Source organism: Chenopodium album, chromosome 13 (genome assembly GCF_948465745.1).
Source record: "Chenopodium album chromosome 13, dcCheAlbu1.1, whole genome shotgun sequence".
Classification (NCBI taxonomy): Eukaryota; Viridiplantae; Streptophyta; class Magnoliopsida; order Caryophyllales; family Amaranthaceae; genus Chenopodium; species Chenopodium album.
In genome coordinates, this window is record NC_137846.1 from 11,829,751 (window position 1) to 11,850,532 (window position 20,782).

General features: G+C 33.8%; 2 protein-coding genes across 2 annotated transcripts; both read right to left on the reverse strand.

Moving 5' to 3' along the window:
* Positions 1–1,637: 1,637 nt before the first annotated feature.
* LOC145574595 (transcription factor bHLH7-like) lies at positions 1,638–9,962 on the reverse strand. The gene is made up of 7 exons (XM_081632425.1): positions 9,230–9,962; positions 6,098–6,196; positions 3,437–3,556; positions 3,185–3,250; positions 2,993–3,058; positions 2,435–2,512; positions 1,638–2,343 (listed from the first exon to the last, which is right to left on the reverse strand). Exons 1-7 carry the CDS (start codon positions 9,566–9,568, stop codon positions 2,116–2,118), a joined length of 996 nt encoding a protein of 331 aa, XP_081488551.1. The 5' UTR covers positions 9,569–9,962; the 3' UTR covers positions 1,638–2,115.
* Positions 9,963–12,127: 2,165 nt separating this feature from the next.
* Positions 12,128–20,078, reverse strand: LOC145576310 (uncharacterized). Its single transcript, XM_081634084.1, has 2 exons — positions 19,630–20,078; positions 12,128–12,798 (listed from the first exon to the last, which is right to left on the reverse strand). Exons 1-2 carry the CDS (start codon positions 19,954–19,956, stop codon positions 12,661–12,663), a joined length of 465 nt encoding a protein of 154 aa, XP_081490210.1. The 5' UTR covers positions 19,957–20,078; the 3' UTR covers positions 12,128–12,660.
* Positions 20,079–20,782: the final 704 nt, after the last annotated feature.

Sequence of the window (20,782 nt, forward strand, 5' to 3'; positions counted from 1 at the left end):
AAGTGAGTAGGACACCTATTTTAAAATATGAGATAATTTTAGTGGAACGGATGGAGTGATCGAGATAATGGCGCACCACTATAATATCAAAATTACTTTGACTTCAATATTGGAGTCCAAGTCTAAACTAAACTTTTTGCAAGTCGGTTTAAAAGAAGTTATTTTAATTCCCAATCTTAATTTATGCCAAGCTAGTAATGGATGTTATTTTTTGATGTTCTAAATTGTTAAATTTATTATTTTAGTGAATGAGCTGTTAATAAAGTCCATACATCCTAAACTGCAACTAAGACTCATCATTATTCATCACACCAGTAAAGGAGGATGCATATTCACAACTCATTTTTTCAACTCCTTTGATGATTAATGAGAATGAACATTTTTTGTAACTTTTGGAACACTCTTAACTCCTATAAACACCTTTGTCATTAGGTCTGATGTAACGAAATATATTATTATCATCACTGTTAATTTGCTGATTTGCTCATTCTCTTACTAATTTTTATCCCTCAAAACTAAAGACTAACTCTTAAGACTGCGGCGAGTGTGAGTTTGGCACACGATTGTGAATTCGACCATAACTATTAAGCTTCATAGTTTTGCAGTTTGTCTTCAAAGATGCGTAACTATGGAAGATGATCTATTCAACTGATGGCAAGCTAAAAAATATACTCGTCTCAACCTTTTTGATTAATGACTACATGAAGAATCCCTTGATTATCTCCCAAAGAGGGAAAGACTAGCTCATGGACATAGCTAACCTAAGCCTTCATCTCAAATTCACAATCATGTATTTGTATCTGATGAGACTAATGTCACTTAGTGATGCTAGGACATCTTTGAACTATTATGACGAATGTTCAAACAGAACATGTATGAAGTGTTGAAGGACGGTTAGTGAAATGGACAAGCTCCCCTAGCCAACACAAGTCGATCACATACATAAAAGGAGTTTGAGAAAATTGAAGGTTAGGAGCAAGTCATGAAGAAGTAAGCTAGCTAAAGCACCAGGAATCCTTGAGGTGGACAATACATCGGGTACTCCTAGCTTAGAGCCTCTAATTAGAAGCACGCAAGGAAAATCTTCAAAAGCCAAGAAGGTTGCTATGATAGCCAATTAAGCTCATGCATGATAGGCACTCTGCATTCATGTTCTCCAGCCAATGAATCAGGCGTCCAAGGCCAAAGGAAAATCGAAACTTGATTCTGCCTCAAGTTCAAAGCGCTAACATACACATGCATCAATCTCATGAAAGAGTACCAACTTTAAACTACAAATTACTCCCCAGTGGCATAGGAATGGTGATACACTGATACATATAAAATCCTATCTTCAAGTCTAGAAGATCACCTAATAATTTATGAAGTACCAACTAAACTAGTCATCATCCCAAAAATCTTGCAAATCCAGTAGTGACTCGTCATAATCTTCACGGAATTCATTGTGAAGAATTTATTATAGTGCACATATTAACAATCATTGAATAGCTTTCTTTTTCTCTCAAAATCAATCAGGATTCAAGGATATGAGAAGAAAAAATAAAATATAGCACCAAATCGATCCAAAAGCTCCTCACTTTCCAAAAGAAAACAGCAGAACCAGTTGCTCTTTTATTTTTTAATCTTGTAAATTAAAATTAAATAAATATCCTACAAAAAGAAGCTTCCAACATTGCTTTCTCAAACAACTAACCATTAATCAATTTATTTCAACGTCCAATACATTTCAATTCTACTTAAACATCATACTATAAATTATGCTACAAACATTTTCCAAAAGCTTGGGTCCCACATTTTTGTCCACTATACAGGAAAAACAAAAGAGCATTGGTCACAAATGTCTGGGTCATACCCCACTAACTTCCCCCACCTTTGATTACTAGAAGATTAATAATTTTTTCAAATTTATATTTGACAAACTTTATACTTTATAGACTTGACCACCATAACATAGCATAGGAAAAACATGTTAGTGCCCACCATTTGCTTTTTCTCCTCCTAAACATTGCCAATCATCCTCTTCTTTGACAAAAACTGGGAAAATGACTTCATCTAAAATGTACCTCATCTTCATTTAGCAATGCCCTTGATATCCTTATCCTTAAGGGGTGTTAATCATGGAGGCGGGTTTGCCTCGGGCTTGATGATTGCTGGAGGATCAGGAGGTGGTTGTGACCGAAAAATAGCAGATGCCAGTGATACAGGCATGATGCAGAGTGCCTTAGACTGAAGGAATTGCATAGCAGCTCCTATGTCTTGTTCCATCAGTTTAGCTACTTGCTGCTCTGTGCCATCACTTGACCACTTCTCCCATGCTGCCTGTGCCCCATCAACGCCTTCCCCCTATATATGATCATGATAGACTTTGTTTCAGTTTATTGGAATGCAGATAAAATCGAAACAAACACAAGTGTGCGCGACAATATTATGTTACCTCAGCGGATGATGGGGGTACATCAGCTACAAGTTGTGCCACAGCACCTGCTCCACCCAATCTGCTCATGCTTAACACCTGATTGATTTCAATTACACTGAAAAAATTTAGATAACTACATATTTGCAAGACAGACTCCCCACCCTGAAAGAAAATTAAAACAACAAAAGGAAAGCATATGATCTATGTTGGTCTCAGAATCTTCATTTCATCCGAAGTACTCGTGTCAGCTCCTACACTCCAACATGGATATGGTCGCTTGAATTTTAAACTAAAAGGGTTTATAGATTTCACAAGTAGCTTAGTATGACACTTGGACAAGTACTTGTATTCAACATGGGTATCCAATTCCGAGTAACAGAGCATATGATAAACATAAAAATAAAAGATCTTTGCTAATTGCCATTGTTCAAATAAAATGCTGGCATCTGGATTTTGAACAGTAGAAGAGTATAATATAAAGCTAGATGAAGTTTCCATTAATAGGGACACAACTTTTGAATAGATTAAAATATCCCTCAAATGTGGTGGAACCATGATGAATCCCAAAGAGGATACCTTGACTTGTAGCCTCAGAAATTTCACGTAATCAACGATTTCATCAAGCATAGCCGCCCTGTCTGTCTGTGCAAGCAATAATATTATATTAGAGCAATAATAGCATCATTTAACAGTTCTTTATTGATAAAAAAGCAGAGATAACAAAAACTGACAAGCCAAATTAGTTGAGGCCAAATAAAAGGTCCTGACCTTGTTGCAGCTAGGAACCAGTTCTTGCAAAGCCTTCATTCTTTCGGCTATTCTTTCCCTACGTAACTACACATGTAAAGGACATAAATACTATTAGTTCAGCAGTTGTAAACTTGTAATCAGTTATGATCAGTTAATGTCAGTTATGAAGCAAAAATCAGTAAATGTTTTGAGTAGAGGCTAGCTGAGCTAAAAGGTTTTAGTGATCTCATAATAGGAAATGCAAGCCTAGATTAGAGAAATGAGGCTTACCCGTTCAGCAATACTGTGGGGATCAGTGGCCTGACCACGCCTTGCTCGCACTCTAGGCCTGATTGCAGGTGGATGTGACATTGGTGGAGCTGGTCCTGGTGCTGTATGACCCTGGAAAGTCTGCATACCCATACAGTAACCAAAATGAGTTTTATCATCTTGCAAGAGGCATATATAAGTAATGTTTTTTAAGAAGGGAAAAAAAAAAAATTATTTCACCTACAAGTTTTACAGTTAATATTCTGTATGCAGAAATTATCTACGGAAGGATTGACAAAAATAGCTAGCTTCTCAAAGCTTACCAAGTAATTATAGAAATATATGGGGTTGTTTCAAACACTTTCATTATTTGTTCCAAATATTCCAAATATATATGAACACGAAGTAAAATGCAATTCCAAAGAAAAAACTTATCATGAAGCATACAAAATTATGTTAGCCAAATACAGGACCAACGAAGATGTTAGCTTTCAAATATTGCCTAAATTCATAATAAATATTTTTCTAATACTTTCAAGCTTTATAAAGAATTCCATATATTCAAATCCTAGAGGTCAAAGTATGGATTTTTCTTCATTCCTAACTAGCAAAATGAAAAAAAAGGTAGCAAATTTCTAATCTAAAAAAATTGTATTTCTAACAGCTTTACTTGTATTATTGTATATATATAATAGAATGGCACTTAACTTGATGTGATGTTTAAGTGGATAAAATTAGTTTAGGTATTGATAAAATATATGAAACAGACTTAGACAAAGAAAGAAAAAAGTTAAACTACTTACAACTCTAAGTAAAGCTCCATCTCAAAACACAAATTACAAATATAAGCAATTCGGTAAGCAAGTTAGTTGGAAATGTTCTCCACCGTTTAACAATTCACCTAAACACAACACATAAGAATAGGTCTCAACAGGCCACTTTACCTAAGCGAACTTATTTCTAATGAAAGAATGGACAGTAAAAGAAATAAAGAACTCCTATACATATCTGAGTAGATTTTAGTCTGCTCATGCATTTTAAAGTACTTTCTGGTATTATTACTGATGATTTTGGGTACAACCAGACTAAATATTTTGTCTACGAAAAAGCACACAAGTCAAAACTGAAGAATTTTTTCACCCAAGACACAAGTGTTGTTTTCAAATAGATTTCACAATCCAGTCTTTCTAGATCATTGACAAGAAAAGAGAAACCTTACTATTGGGCCAAATTAAGATTTAAGAATATGCTTCTTTGATATTTAATTTCATGACTTCATGTACACACCCATTCGATTAACTTATGCCGCTAATCATGGATATAAAGTTTTGGTTCTGCTTAATTAAGCATCTTGAAATTTCACATAAACAGTAAAAATATGTCAAAAGAATAAGTATATAGATACATGAAACAACAATAAATGTGTTCTCAAAAGGAATAAAGGGATCCTCCCAATTCAAATTTCTTTTTCTTAGCAACTTGTTATTTAATACTGTGATTGATATCCAGGAAAAAGCATGAACTTTCTGTTGAAAAAGCCATGGCTGTGAATTTGATATTCTTCAGATATTCCCAGTTTTTTTACTAACCCCAAAGCTTTCAATGTCAACTCTTAGGATACTACTAAACATAAATTATAAAAATCAAATAAAATAAGATAAATTTTATCACGCGTGGGACCCACGCGCTCCTTTTGATGTTTGGCCAGCGCGTCAAAGGAGGGACAGTGGGATGACTAGGATGCTTTTAAGTTTTACCCCCTTCTTAGGTGACATCATTAACCCTGAAAAACTTTGGAAAGGACAATTGGGTCCCCACAATTTGTAAGGAAGTGTTCTGCACGTGTGAAGGCCCAACACCTATGTAGTGGTGCAAACATAGACCAATCCAACTCTCTCACTTCACACGTGCAAGTTGCAACACAGTCTCACATATCTCAACTATATTCTTCATTATTATGCTAATACATTTGAGTGTTTGATGATTTGATGTCTTAATCATCTCAGGTTTTATACTAGTGGCCTACTTGGCCATCTATCAAGATTTAGTGAACACTCAATCATAGTTTGTTTACCAATTGGATGAAATGCCCTATCCATAAATTAATATGCAGCCCATAAGTGGAAATCAAGTCTTAGATGAAATCGACTTAGCGTGGAATGGTAAAAGTATGTTACTCTCTAACAAAATTAATAAGTCGCCTCTAGAATTAAACAAAGATACCCTTGTGGCTTTCACTACATTTTAATAACATTATGAGACGATTTTATACAAAATTTTGGCATAAAGAAAAAGTAAAGGGTGTTAGGAGATACTAATAGATATAGTAAGGCTATAATGTCAACAAAATAATGAAAAGCGACCAAAATTTACAAAATCATATAGCTTAAGAAAAACATACGTGTTGGAGTAAAGCTATAGGACTTGTTATAAATGGAAAAGTAACAACTAACAAGGTGATAACTGACATTTAACCAATCTCTATAACTTCCATACATTTTCTAGACATAAAATGAAGAAGTATCTAGTTTGTTTCTTTTAATTTGGTGTTAGTTATTAATTCTAAATGAAACTTCATAATGTGTAATTTTCATTCAACCCTCGGTATACCTACAAACAAAACATAGTTGAGCAATAGAAAGAATAAGAAAATGAAGACATAAGGATGCTGGAAAACGTTACCTGATGAACTTGAATAGATGGAGGTGCAGGACGAAGTGACTGATGTTGCAGCTGACCAAATGCTGGAAACAAGTTCGATAAATGCATTGAGTCACTCTCCTATAACAAGCAAATCAAACATCCCGTCAAAACAATAATACGAAGTAATAATAATTAATTTCAACATCTTAAAATCTCCTTCAATCATCAAATAAAGCCTCCTTTACTTAGGCTCCGTTTGTTTTGATGTAAAAACTAGAAAATAATTTTTCTAAAGGTGGAAAATAGTTCTCCTAAGAGTGCAAAATGTTTTCCTTTGAAAAGAAGGTATGCCACGTTTTCCTCCCTACTCCTCACATCCCTTACCTCTCCTCTCATTCATCTTCTCTCTTCCACTCCTATTTTCATTTTCCTAATAAGGTACAAAGGAAAACTATTTTGACAATTGTGATTTCCCTTAATAATTATTTTCCATGGAGAATCATATTACCAAAATATTTTTTTCCGCTAAAACAAACAAAGCCTTATTGATTTACTAGGGAGAAAAAGATGAGTTAAACATTGACCACTTCTATCAGCAAAAAGGAAAACTGACCCAAAAAAGCATCACCTATTACTTTTTATTCACTTTGTGGAGTAAAAAGATAAAGAAGAAAAGAATACATATAGTATCGTTGCGATTTCAGTTTTTACAAGATACGTTTGAATTATAGTTTAACTGGTAAAATATCCTTAGCCTCAACACTTCCATTGGCCTCTAGTGCCTCTACCATCCGCTTTATGCTTGACACACTTAAAATTAAATTCTCTAAAAATAAACACGACATAAATTTTTTACAAGATACCTTTGAATTATAGTTTAACTGGTAAAATATCCTTAGACTTAACTCTTCCATTGGCCTCTACCAACTGTTTTATGCTTGACACACTTAAAATTAAATTCTCTAAAACAAAACATGACTTAAAAATAAAAAGAGAATCTATTTTATCTATTGATACTATATAAGTAAGACATTAGTTTTGAAGGGTACGTTGTGAATATTTGAAATTCTAGGAGTACGTTGTGAAATACCTAAAGATAAAGGGATAATTACAAAAAATAATTCAAGAAAAAGGACATAGAAAGAGTACTGTTTAGATCATAATTGAAGAGTGAATGTTGATGAAAAATTGATGTATTCCTGATTGTCTACTGTAAGTAGACATTACTGTACTGTATATGACAAAAAGTAGCACACAAAAGATACCCTGGGAAAAGAATGTAATTGTCAATGACCACTAACTACTCAACCAATGACAAAGGTTTATTACCTCCTTGACTAATTAATCCTCATCAAGTACAACTAGTGACCAAGTTGAGACTAATATTTCCTTATCTCCAATAATATAAAAATTAACCACTTTTTAAACTTTTGTTACCATGAACCGTTCGTATCTCTTATCACTTTTGTGAAGTACAGTATATAAAGTTGCGAACCTTTGACCCCCTTCCTCAATTCCTCATTCGTATGTACATAACGAGGGGTATAACATAGTTTGAACCAAATATACTTGAGGCTTGAACACCCAAATTAAAATCGAGTGATGACAGTGGAATCATTAACTGAGGGTAGATAATTTCTTTGTGCAAAACTAACTATGTTCTGTATGATTTAGGTGTTAGGAAACAAAGTTGGACCCCGCCCTTTAAGACCACCCCTAATAATAGCCATCCCTTCAGACTTCAGTTCAATAACTTGTCAATTAAACAAATCAAATTCAAAGATCATACATTATTATATTGAAAAATTGTCCAACTTGGTTACTCTATAGTTTTAGGAAATGATTCTCAAGGACAGAATAATTCCCAACGCAAGCTGACAAAATTTACCCACCTTTTATCAGATCCTGAATTACACATGCAATAAATAAATCAATAGTTAGGATTAATTTAATTCTTGCAGATAAAGGGTACATAAGTATATATGCGTCATTGAATAAGGCTAAGAGAAATAATTATTTTTAATGTATATGGATATCAAATCTTTAATTATTATGTCAATATGCTCTTTAAACTTTGAGGTAAAAAAAGCTAAACAATTTGTAGAATACATTTTGTTAAACAAAAAATAACTTGAAATTTTTATATACACCGGGGTGAACCGAAGCACCTAACTAACCCCAAGTTAGTTTTTAGGGTCTATCTGTTTTACTAAACTGAGCTGACCTGAACTGAATTGTTTATGACAGAAGGAAATTAAGAACTAAACTGAACTTATTGGAGATGAGCTGAAATTAAGCTGAAGTGAATAGACCCTTACTCTTCATGTGTATAACAATCTCTCTTCAAAGAGCAAAGTATTCATGAATGCATACGTGGATACTCTAGACTTCAGCATGGCAATTGTTTCCCGAACATTGTTAACTCCAAAACTTAATTAAGGAGATTCATATAAACCCTCCACCATAAACTTTAAGAGTCATATTATCTAAACCAATAACAATAAAGTATATTACACTTACATGGACCGTAGTTATGATAATTGAACAGTACATATCCTTTACGACCTTAAAAAGAGTATAATGTTAAAACTGGACTTAAACCATTACTACTAATCTACCATCGATACAATATAGGATAAATTTTTTCTAGAGATCCTAAAATACAACTTTGTATATATACAAGTAGGGCTCTATTTTGTTCAAACTTATTTTGTAATCCATACAAAATAATATTATCTTAACTTAAAGTACAAAATAAATTTAGCGAATTATAATTATCTAAACTATTTTCTTAGTAGCAAAACATGTGTTTTTGAAGTTAATTTTATCTAAACTTCTTTAAACTTCTACTAATAAACTTAATACTCGTATGAAGTAGCTAATATTTTGCAAACAAGAATTTTGGTTATACAAAAACAAATACGAGTACAAAATTACATTGAAAGACCCTCCTCACGAAAGAAATAGCCCATAAACCGTACACATATTTTTTTATTAATTTTATTTAAGAACTTGGAACATTTTATACCTAGTACAAGTGTACAAGTACAACATATACTTCGTATTGAATAATTTTCCACGGAAAAAGACAAATAAAAAATTAAAAATAAAAACAAAAACATGAACCAAATTCACACTAGAAAACAGAGAAGGAAAGAAAGAACGACTTACGTTAATTCTAGAAGATGAAGAAGCATTACCACCATCACCGCCACCATGAGTGGAAGAACTACCATGATCCAAATTCAGGCCCAAAGGCAAGCCCAAGCCCATTCCACCTCTAAACCCACCAATACCAAGCCCAACATTCACATCTCCATGACCCGACCCGTCTCCTGGGCCCAAACCCAACAAAATTGACGACCCATCACCTCCACCCGACCCGCCACCTACAAACCCGCCACCATCACTTCCACCACCCGTATTATAACCCGGAACTGATAATATTTGCTCAAAGAATTCATCTCCTAACCCTTCATGATGATGATGATGTGGCTGATTATTCGCCATTTTTAGAGCTTTTAATTATCAACCCAGAAAAATTAAATTTCTGGGTATTTGTAATTTTGATGAAAATTTGATTAATTTTAAGTAATTTGTTGAGTGGCAAAAACAGGGGGTTTTTGGTGGGGTTTAAATGTTGGAAATTTTGAATTTTTTTGATGATTTTATACAAGATTTTTGGTGGGTTTATGGTTTATGAAGAGAAAAAATAAATGCCCAAATGATGTAATTGATGAATGATAGATATAATGTAAAATATAGTGTGAAGAAGGAGAAAAAGTAGAGAGAAAAAGGGGGAGAATTGTGGGAGTGTTTTCTGGATTATTTTTATTTATTTTTTGTTAAATAATTTTGTAGTTTATTTAAAAAAAAATGGTCTGACTTGTTCTAGTGAGTGGTATTTTTGGTGATTAGTAATATAATTAGTAGTACAAGTAGTGTAAAGTATGAGAGAGACCAAAAAGGAATAATACTAAAAAAGGATTAATTTTTTAAATTGAATTGAGTGTTTGTGTGTGTGTGTGGGTGGTTGAAGGAATTTTTAGGGGTACAAACAAACTGCCTCTTGGAAGGTGTGACACACTTCCCAATCATTCTTCCTTTGCTACCATATTTTTTTGTAGTTAGCTAATGCTTAATTGCTTACACCTTATGTTAAGTTTAATTATTGGGATTTGTTTGAGCTATTAAGTGAAGTTAAGTTGAGGAAGTACAAGATTGCATTTGGAAAGGGAGGGGGGTATTTCTCACAATAGTGTTACACATAGACACAGTCCCATTATCGATTTAGATGAGTGTGGGAATATCTTGTCTACAAGGAAAAGAAACTGCTATAGGACGGGGTAATCATATTTATAAAGTAGATAGATAGCATCGTTTCAGAGCCTGTTCTGTTCAGCTTAATTTCAGTTCAGCTCAGCTTCAATTATTTCAATTCCTATTTCCTTCGCTTATAAATAATTCATTTCATTTCAACTCAGTTTAGTTAAGTTCACTTCAGCTCCAATCAGTTCAGTAAATCGAAACAGACCCCCAGTGGCAGTGAAAAAAATTAATAAGGAACGTTTATAGACCAACTTAGAAAATTAAACCTAGATGTAAAAACTTTTTACCAACAAATTAATCAAACAATGAAAGGACTAAAAATTGCCCTTGTTTGAATTTGGCCATGGTATGGTTAATTTGGCCAGTATAGAGAGAAAGCAGAGCATGAAGTTGAATTATTGAGTGAGAGTGGAAAGAGAGTAATCAAAGTAGAGAGCGAGAATGACAAGAGGAACATGAACAAGGTCGTAGCTAGACTTAATTGTTAATGGAGGTTAGACGATTAAAGAAAGAGGACTGAGAAGGTGGAAAATAGAAAAGTCAAAAAATGTTAAATCATCAAGAATATCAACTTTTTTTTTCTTCGGTTAATTAGGATGAACCTATACTAATGTACGAGATATATCACGCACATGTCAAAGTAAACGGTGTTAGAACTTAGAAGTTATGGAAATTCTGCAAACTTATCCTTCTTTTTTCGTAAGGAAAACGAAGAGTACAAAAAAATCGAGTAGTTTGAGGGTTTGTGGTTGAAAGTTAGCAAAATGACAATTTTGTTATTGAACCCAAAGTCTCGATAGTTAGCTCTTGGTCTTCGGTCAAAAACGTCGATAGTATAGATGAGAGCTCTTGGGCTTGTGGAGGGTCATGGCGCTATGGCCTAATGATGTCTCGCCACTTAATATGACAACGAAAGGAGAAAGACCGGAGGAATAGAGAAACAAAAGATCTACTGCAAATGATCTCTAGATTTATAAGAATTTAAATTTTGTGGTGTTAAGTTCCAAAATAGAAAGAACGTGTATATTAACCTTAGTAAACACTACGAAGTAAATATTTTCTTACATAAAAATCCTTATAGATAATGAAAAAATAGTGTTTGAACAATATATAAACAATCTCCAAATGACCAAACTTTAGTGACAATAACAATATATATACATATGATCGGTTTATGCTAGCTACATCTATCAAATCCTCATCCCATGTTTAATGTATCAAGTATTAGTTATGTACAAAGTTACTAAGTTTACATAACAATGATACGGATTACATATAATAATTGTGTAAAGAACAAACTCGTGCAAAACCATGAAGCGTTTTTATTGAATCATAGTAAAGCAATTATAACTACTTGTAAAGTTTGTAGGCACGAAACTCACCTAAAAACGGAATTGTAAAGACAAAGGTTGAAGAAAAAACGGAGGAAAGTAGCCTCTTTCTAAGTTTCTTTTTCTCATTTAATTAAGAAGCATCATTTTAATTTGTGGTACCAATTAGTTGCATATTACTTTTCAAACTTTTTTTTCCCTATTTCATTGATTGTCAACATCATATCTTATACGTTCTCTACTTTCTCAATTCTATTTGTATTTCTAAACACGCAAATTACGGCCCTCACATATTTTTAACTAATTTTAATAATTTATAAAAATGGAGAAAAGTATGTGGTACCTCCCTTCAAATTTTTCTTTTTTTATATCACTACTTTAGAGTACCAAAAACCAAAAAGAGACTATATACAATATAATAATATTTCCGGCTCACTTTTCCCATAGAAAATATTTGGATATAATACATTACCACAATAATACCACCCATCCAAAAAATCAAGGATCTCCCAGAAAATTATCACCTTTCAAAGTTTCAAGTTCAAAAAGTTATTCAGTCTTATATAAAAATTGGGACGATGTTACTAGAGACAGATTTGGATGGACAAAGTATTTACCGAAACAGCTTGTCTTCGGCCTCATTCTTCCACACCCACAACTTCCAGACTTGTGACACATGCATATATATATGAACTAGTTTAGCACAGCTTTGCCGTCCATGATTACCTTATACTGTCTTCTCTAGGAACTTTGTTATAATATACTTTGTATTTGATTTGGATATAGCTCTAATTGCTAATTAGCTAACTTGCTCTTGAGATAAAGGGATCTCTTACACAAGTATTCGATTATACACATCATCTCGCTAACCATCACAAAACAAGAAGAAAATGTATGAAGAAAATTTTGGATTAAATGAAGTGGAAGAATACATAAATTAACTCACGAACTCTCTTTAGATGAAGAGACAACATTTTCTTTATCTTCTGAACTTTCAGATGCTGATTTTGCCTCAATCACGTTGTCAGAAGATTCGCTGTCTTCTGGATTCTTAAGTTCCTGTTCAAACTCCTTTGCTGCCTGCAGTGAAAAAAAGAGAGGCGTTCAGGAACTGCTAACATGTAATATGAAAAATAATCTATCTTATCAATTAGGCAATTGTTGGAACCATGGTATATGAAACACCTCACACGGAGAAGGGTGGATAAAAGAAAGGCAGGAAACCTGAACCCTTATAGACTATATTTATCTCCAGTGGCTTTAGTTAGACTTGAAGAAAAATTACAAAACAAGAAACGAACAAGGCGGAAACGGATAGATCATATTGATACACACTGAACTACTGAAGTGTAACTGCATAAACTGCAAATGAGTGTTGAAAGAAATCTGATAGCACTATAGGGATTTAAAAAGAGGCTTTCAATATGAAAATAATATGCTTATATAGCAAGGGAATGATCTAACTAACACTGTGCAGGCATATCATGTCCTTGTTCTCTATCGTGACAAGTGTGGTACACAAACTTGAGAGAGAGAGAGAGAGAGAGAGAGAGAGAGAGAAATCAAAGGGTTTGAAGATTTGGACAGTATCAGTTTGAAGAGTAAATCTAAGTGTATTATTCTGGATGTGACAATCGAAATATCAAAGTCCAAATGACTGGCCTTATCCAAATTGCCTCACGAAGAGATGCCATGATACAAGAGGTGGTACATCTTGGAAAGGTAACCACCAACATTGGGATCATTCCTTCTCTAGACTATTTGATGACAGTATGAAATATTGATGTTTTAGACTGATATAATCACTTTCGGAAAAGCAGCTTTGTATGATGCAGATGATTTGATATTTGATCATTGGCCACACAAAATTATTCAGTGTCAACTTCTGTAACTCAGTCGAAAGAATCAACATATCAATCTTCATTTAAAGGTTCATTGATAAAAGATGTGCCTATTACAAGCTATCCTAATGGGCACCCTTCAAGGATAAAATTCTAACATAAGATGTGCAATAAAAAATGGGACTTAGCTCCTACACATTAATGTATTTAATGTCCAAAAGAGGATAAATGCCCTAGAACCATAGAGGCATGATTGTTTTCACTCTATAAAGTCTAGACCTTTGAGACTTCGACTGACTTGCAAAACCCTAACGTCCTCTTTAGTTCACCTTATTTCCACTTATATAAGGAAAAGTAAGTTCAAACACGGGATAAACCAGTTCTAATAAGGGTCAATAAAGATTTACCCCAGTTCAACTTACAACTTAAATAAATTCGGAAAAGTTACATTAAGCTTAGATAAGTTGAATATTAGGTGAACAAAAGGCACCCTAAATGTCTAAATATTATAGATCTTCAACCATTGTTAAAATAAATACACAAATTTAAAAAATCCTCTAGATTTCATGTGCTTTCTTACGCTTATGAAAGGAAGCTTCGTTTCTTAAGGTTGTTATGTAATTGGAGTAAAACTGTAAAATGCTCTGCTTAGAATATCACAAGCCTTCTATTGATTTTACTTTTAGCTTCTGAGCAAAATACTTTTTGCTCCAGCTCTTTGATTGTACTTTAATATCAATATAGGGATGGCAACGGGACAAACATGGACCAATTCTACTGGATTATCTTTAACTATTTCCAGAGTTTGCAAGTGAGTCATTGGTGTATGTAATGTCCTAAAGAAGATAATGCCCTGGACCTCTGAGCTCTGACTACACGTGCACAACCTTAGTTTCTAGCTAATGTAATTCCACAATACTTGTATAAATAAATAATCAAATCATAAAATCCTCCAGATTAGAAGTGCTTTCTTGCCTGAAGTTGTAATTCCTAGGTCTGCCAAATGATTAGAGTCAAGTGCTCCAATTGAATGTCACTATCTTCAATTCATTTTATTGTGATAGCTAGAGAGCATAACAATTTTTTTCCTCCAGCTCTCCGTATTAACATTGGTATCAAACTCCTGGCCTATTTCAAATATAATTCTTCAATACTTATCCCAATTAAAAGAGAAATTCCTTTTAGAAAAGAAGAAGAAACTACTTTGAAGGGAGAATGAAGAATTTTATACATAAGGACTAATAAATCAATCTAAAATCAAAGAAGATGGAAAAATTGAGCTCCAATTTTACATTAAATCAGACAAAGATATGACCCAAAACGATTCATTAACATGCATCCAAAGAGCATCTGTATATAACACGCAATCCCAAAATGAAATCAAAGAAAACTTCCACTATGACAGATTCTATCATTCCTTTCCAACTAAGACTGTTATTTTCAACTCAAACTAATAAGTTCAGGATACCCTTTTTTAGCAGCTAGAGTCTATTTCTTAACTTTAGTCCCAACAACAGAAAAAACAGAAACTAAGATCCAATAAGGGGTATTACAGTTTACTTCACAACTACGATAAATTCATATGAAATCCAATCAGTCAATTTCTGGTGAAAAGTACAAATTCTAAGGCTCTCCGTTTAACCCTCACCAAAGATTGACCCTTATCGAACTTATGAGTTGAGGATGGTAGCCTACTAGCCTCTTAACATATTGGCCCTTTTCTTTTACTTATTTTTGACTTATCTTCCCATAGACTCTTAAACTAACAAAGCATAGGCCACGGAGCACCCACATAACAGCCAAAGAAAAAAGCAGCTTGCTACAACCTAACAACGGCTCATTTTTATTCTAACCCTAATTTATTGTATAGCCCAAATCAATAAACAGAGCACCCCCAATGTATTTTTACCATACAAATTGTTGCTAACACCTACCTGACAAAGCAAGAGTAAACAATTCTTACTCTACTAACTAGCAAGACACAAAATGCACACATGATGGGATAATGCCTTACCTAAAATCCAATATTGAGTCTCTCTAAGCTAGCAACCTGGGTAGGTGCTCTCACTTGCTTCTCTTTTGCCTTGAATATATAAGGTAGGAAGAGGGACCCCAAAGAATTAGCCTTAACTATCTTAAGAGTTTACAAGGAAACATAATCTAGGAATATGTTATGAACTAGCATAGCTTAAAGGAAAAAGAAAATATAATTTATAGATCTGAAATTACAGTATATTGAAGATAAATGTCAAGTATTCAAAAGACTCGACTCTGTTCTCCCAAAGCTAACTAAGTAATACTCAAATAAACTTTCAATTTTTCTCATGATCTATTCTCTTCCTAGCCTCCTCTGTTTAGTCTTTACTGACATCTTCATTCCACTTCCTACCTAAATTTATTTCTGCTTTTTCCTTAAGCTTCCTTGCAAATTATTTTGCAAATATAACAAAACCCCTGCTTATGGCCAGTTCATGACAAATGCCCGACAAATTAGTCAGGTCTCTTGGCTCCCATTGATGAGTGTCCTCCATAAAATGAATATTAAAATAATAATAATAATTAAATAATATTACCACTAGTTCCAACTGGGAATATGACCAGCAATTGATAGCTAGTAGAAAGTGGAGAAAGGAATACCAAGAATCCTCCCAATAAATAATATGCTTCACATTTATCCATCTATGATTTGAGTTTCCAAGAACTAGCATAAGGGACAGTTGTCACAGGACCCAGATAGCACAATCTAAGACCATACTCTCTGTCACAAAATCCCCTTCTCATTTGTCAACAAACTGCCTACTTCCAATCTTGAATATTATAGACCTTATAACACAACGTACGATATTCTGGGTATGAGGGATTCATCTAGGTATAAGTTTCACGTGAACCCCAGATTCGAACCTGAAATTAAGCAAGAAGAAGAATCGAGATCATGGGTTTTGGAATAATCTCATGAGCGACCCGCGCTTCTAATTTTCTCACATTTCACAATCACAGCTCATATCTATCTTGACACACACTAGACTAGTTCCTTGAATGATTTGACATTTGAACTCCCACTATATTGAATTTTTGTTCCTAGTTTCTTGAATTATTCCCCATGAGAAGTTTGCACTTTGCCCACTCACTACACTGAAACTATTCTAAAGGCTTCAATCTTATAATTATTATGTTGGGATCCAGAATATATCCTTATAGACATAAATATATATTCACTCATATGGCTAAGTAACTTAATATACCTTACAGGATTTATAACTATAACAACTTTAATGACCCCCTTGTTCTGGTATAAAGAGATTAAAATGACAAACTCCCAAGTACTGTTGACTCTAGAATAGCATTGAAAAACTTTGTCAAGCAAATGATGCCAACTTCACCTAAACACCTTCTTATTTCTGTAAGTATCTCATTTCCTCCCAGCCATCCTACTAACATCCCATTTTGTTTAACTCACCTTCTTAACTTCAAACCTCATAACAGTAACAATTGTATTCATTGAGCTCTTCCAAGAAATGCTTTTGCCCCTGGTCCATTGATCAGCTCATAAAAGCACATTTTTTCACCCATCTTTGATAGTTAACCTCTATACCAAGAATCTTCATACTTCACCTTTTGATGTAGCTATATTGGATCAAAGTTCTTTGATTTTTTTCACTCCCTTAATCTTCCCAACCCATTAAAAAAAATTTATCTTTCTTTGGTGTCCGATCTCAGAAACTATCTCCTTTGCCTCCTTGCCCAGCTTATAATTTCTTACTTAGTTACCTTTTTCTGCTTTTACAGCATTAAGCACCAGAAAAAAATTGATTTTTCCTATAGCTCTCATCTTCATACTATCATGACTCTTGACTCTTCATAAGTTGTTGAACCTTATTCGACAGTATAAACTCGAATATCATCCAAAATAATGTCTGAGAAAGAGAATAGAGAAAACGTAGGGATTTGTTCCCAAACTTTAATCCATATAGTTCTTAAGACGCTAATTGATAGTACAAGGATAAACAAATCTTTATGTGGTTTTTATTGATGTGGAAAAAATATAGGACTAATAATATAGCTGGATTACATGAAGGTGTCTAAGGGCCAAGGGCATTCCAACTGCATATATTTGGACTATACAGTGTAAAATAGAACTAAGAGTAGAATGGAGAATGTTATTTGGAGATCAAAGAAAACCACTATTAAGGACAATATGAAGATAAAATCAGAGAGGGGCTGGGTTGTGCACTGGTGTAAATTATATGCTAAAGACTTAACTTTGGCAAATGTGACAAAAAAGGCATCATCGAAATATTTTCCTATGGCTGTGCCTAAACATCTAAAACTAGGCCCTTGTTTAATGAGTAAATAGTTTTTTCATTCCCTTCTTCGTGCTCTATAAAGAATGCAGTATGACAAAATCCCTTGTTACTAAAAATGAAACAAGTTTCTCTACCTCTATGCCAACCTTCTCAGCAAAAGTGTAAGTTTCATTTAAAAAATAAATACAATAGACTTTTTCCCACCAAACCAGTTACACAATGTTAGAATAAGTACAATAGTGCATGGGGGTACAACCAAAAATCTTTAATTTAGGCAAGTAAACGATGTTGCTTTCCTAATTGTAATTTACTGACCCTAATAGAACAATGGAGTTGCACAATAATTTTGTTGAGATACAATGACGATCAATCAGTTTTGGTTAATCTAACAAGTGTTTGTGTTATTGAAAATCACTCACATCTCAAATAAGAATGCTCAGAGAATATCTTAGAAGAGAAAACAAAACAAAAAGAATCACACATTTTGATCATCCATCAAAAAAGAAAGTCATTCTATATTTATAGAGAAAAGGAAATCAGAGAATATCTTAAAAGGGAAAGCAAAAGGAATGACACAATTAGGTCATCCATCACAAAACAAAAAAAAAAGGTCATCTCTATTTATAGAGAAAAGGAGATACATGAAGAGGTGTCTTACGTACCCCAAGAAGCATGTCTTTTATCCAAAAGACGACATATCTTAATTATGAATATATTATAGTTACTCAAAAACTCAATTACATTACCACTAAAAAGAACAGTAGTATTTAGTTACACAAAATTTTTACGACATATTACGACTTTCATTAAGCAATGGAAAAATCATGAACCATTGAGTTCGCCAGCCACAAAAGAGCAAGGAACTTTGGTATGAACAAATTTGCCACGGGTGAGCACAAGCACAATACATGCCTCTACATATTCACTCAGATTCTATCATAATCAATTAACATTTTAACATGACCATATTGTTTTAACTTTAGAACTCACGAGTTGGTACGTAGTACCTAGTCCTCCAACACCCAAATCAATTCAAATACTCTCTCTAGGTAACATTACCACATTTATAAGATAAATGTTTCAACACCCAATTCAAACTCTCTATAAGGATATTATTGCCGCATTACAAATTCCAAGTACCCTATCAAATATCAATATACTTCCTCTGTTCTTTTTTACTTCATGTTTCATTTATTACACTTGCTGATGCAGAACTTTAACCATCAATAACTTTTCAACATGAAGTAACTACTAATTCCAAATGGAAGGACCAAAAAGCTTTCAACCACTAGATTGAAGATTATTGCACACTTACATGGTAGGGGAATTTTCAACTTAACTTGGCCAAGCCATATACTATCATAGATTCAGAGTAACAACATCACAATTATATTGTGTTAGTTGTTAGAACATGTTTTACCATTATCGACTTACTTTTACCAAGACGAGTCATTACATAGGTTCGCTCAGCTCATGGCCAGCCCTAAGCAACACTATCCTACCTTTACCCGACATTCTTGTAGAACTTCATCATGTTTATTTCAAATAGAGTCAATTCCGATTTTGGGTCACAAAACACAGTCCAAATCCAAACTTTTTAACACACAATAATTTTATCATATACCCTATTCATTAATCATTCATTCATCAATTACCTTGAATCATTCAAAGACACATCAAAACAATAGAACATATTTTCAATCAACTACCTTAGTAATGAAAGGTATAGCTAAAAAAGATAGTAAATTGAAATGGGGTAGACAAACCTGTTGAAAACTTTTGATAGTTTTGCCAAAATTCCGACCAATTTCCGGCAACTGTTTAGGACCAAACACAAGCGCCGCAACCCCAGCAATAACAGCAAGCTCCGGAACACCAAGCCCGAACAAAGAGTTGCAACAAAACCCCTTTCGGGTTCGGGTTGCAGGTCGGGTTCTGACCCTCAAGTCCAGGCCCGTTGTGTTGACCCGGAAGAAAGCGGTGGTGGAGCTTTGGTTGAGGAATAAGGAAGATTTTGAGGAAGAAAGAACGGTGGGTTTTTGAGGAGAGGAGAGAGAAAGTGAGGGTGAGGGTGAGAGTGTTAAGATCTCCATTTTTGCAAAGGATTTTGGTGGGTTTTTTGGAATTTTGAGGTCAGGGTAAAATATGATGGTGTTGGATAAGAGGTGATGGAGTTTGATAATTCATTTTTCTTTGGAAGTTTTTGACTTGTTATCACAAAATATCCATGGGAAAATGATTAGATTATTCATTATGATTTATGTTGGTTTCATTTCTTTTTTTTTTTTTTATAAAAATAATTTCCCAAGGAAAATGCTTTTATCAATTCACAATCTCTCATAATGTATTCAGCTGGAGCTAAGGGTAGGGTAGGTAAATCCCCACCCCTAAATAGCCTAAACTTTTCCATAAGACATGTTTTGTTTAGTGTTTTTATTTCGTATTAGTTTTTACATTTTCTCAGATGCTCATATTTTTTTTGGTTGGTAAGTAGAAGAGTCGTGCTATATCGAGAACCTCTCACAAGTTAGCGGGTTAGACACTTTGAGAGTGGAGGGAGGGGAGAGGGTATGGGAATCCCCGCCCAAAGTGCCTCTAGTAGAGTTCATATGCAAACTTTCCCACTATATTAAGTTTGGCTTGGTTTTCAAATGCTCATTTTGTATAGCATAGATTAAGGAATACTCCGTACAACAATATCGTTTTATGATATTCGTTGTCATGTGATGATTATTTTAAACACTCTTAAATATAGAGGTGTTTGGTAATTTGGTTTGTATATATTAGATACATAGTAGTCATGAGGTATAGGTTTAGAATTAGAATCTAAAATCTATATTTAATGTTTGTTTAAGAAATTTGCAATTTTTAATCCAAACATACCCATAAGGTACAATGAGGAAGCCTCAATTTATCACA

Bases quoted from the DNA above. Each gene is read 5' to 3' on its own strand.
- LOC145574595 (XM_081632425.1), bottom strand. From the start codon at position 9,568: ATGGCGAATAATCAGCCACATCATCATCATCATGAAGGGTTAGGAGAT. The intron at 3,557-6,097 runs GTAACGTTTTCC...ATGGGTATGCAG, and splicing joins CATCTATTCAAGTTCATCAG to ACTTTCCAGGGTCATACAGC. The intron at 2,344-2,434 runs GTAACATAATAT...GATCATATATAG, and splicing joins TACCCCCATCATCCGCTGAG to GGGGAAGGCGTTGATGGGGC.
- LOC145576310 (XM_081634084.1), bottom strand. From the start codon at position 19,956: ATGGAGATCTTAACACTCTCACCCTCACCCTCACTTTCTCTCTCCTCT. The intron at 12,799-19,629 runs GTTTGTCTACCC...TTTTCACTGCAG, and splicing joins CTATCAAAAGTTTTCAACAG to GCAGCAAAGGAGTTTGAACA.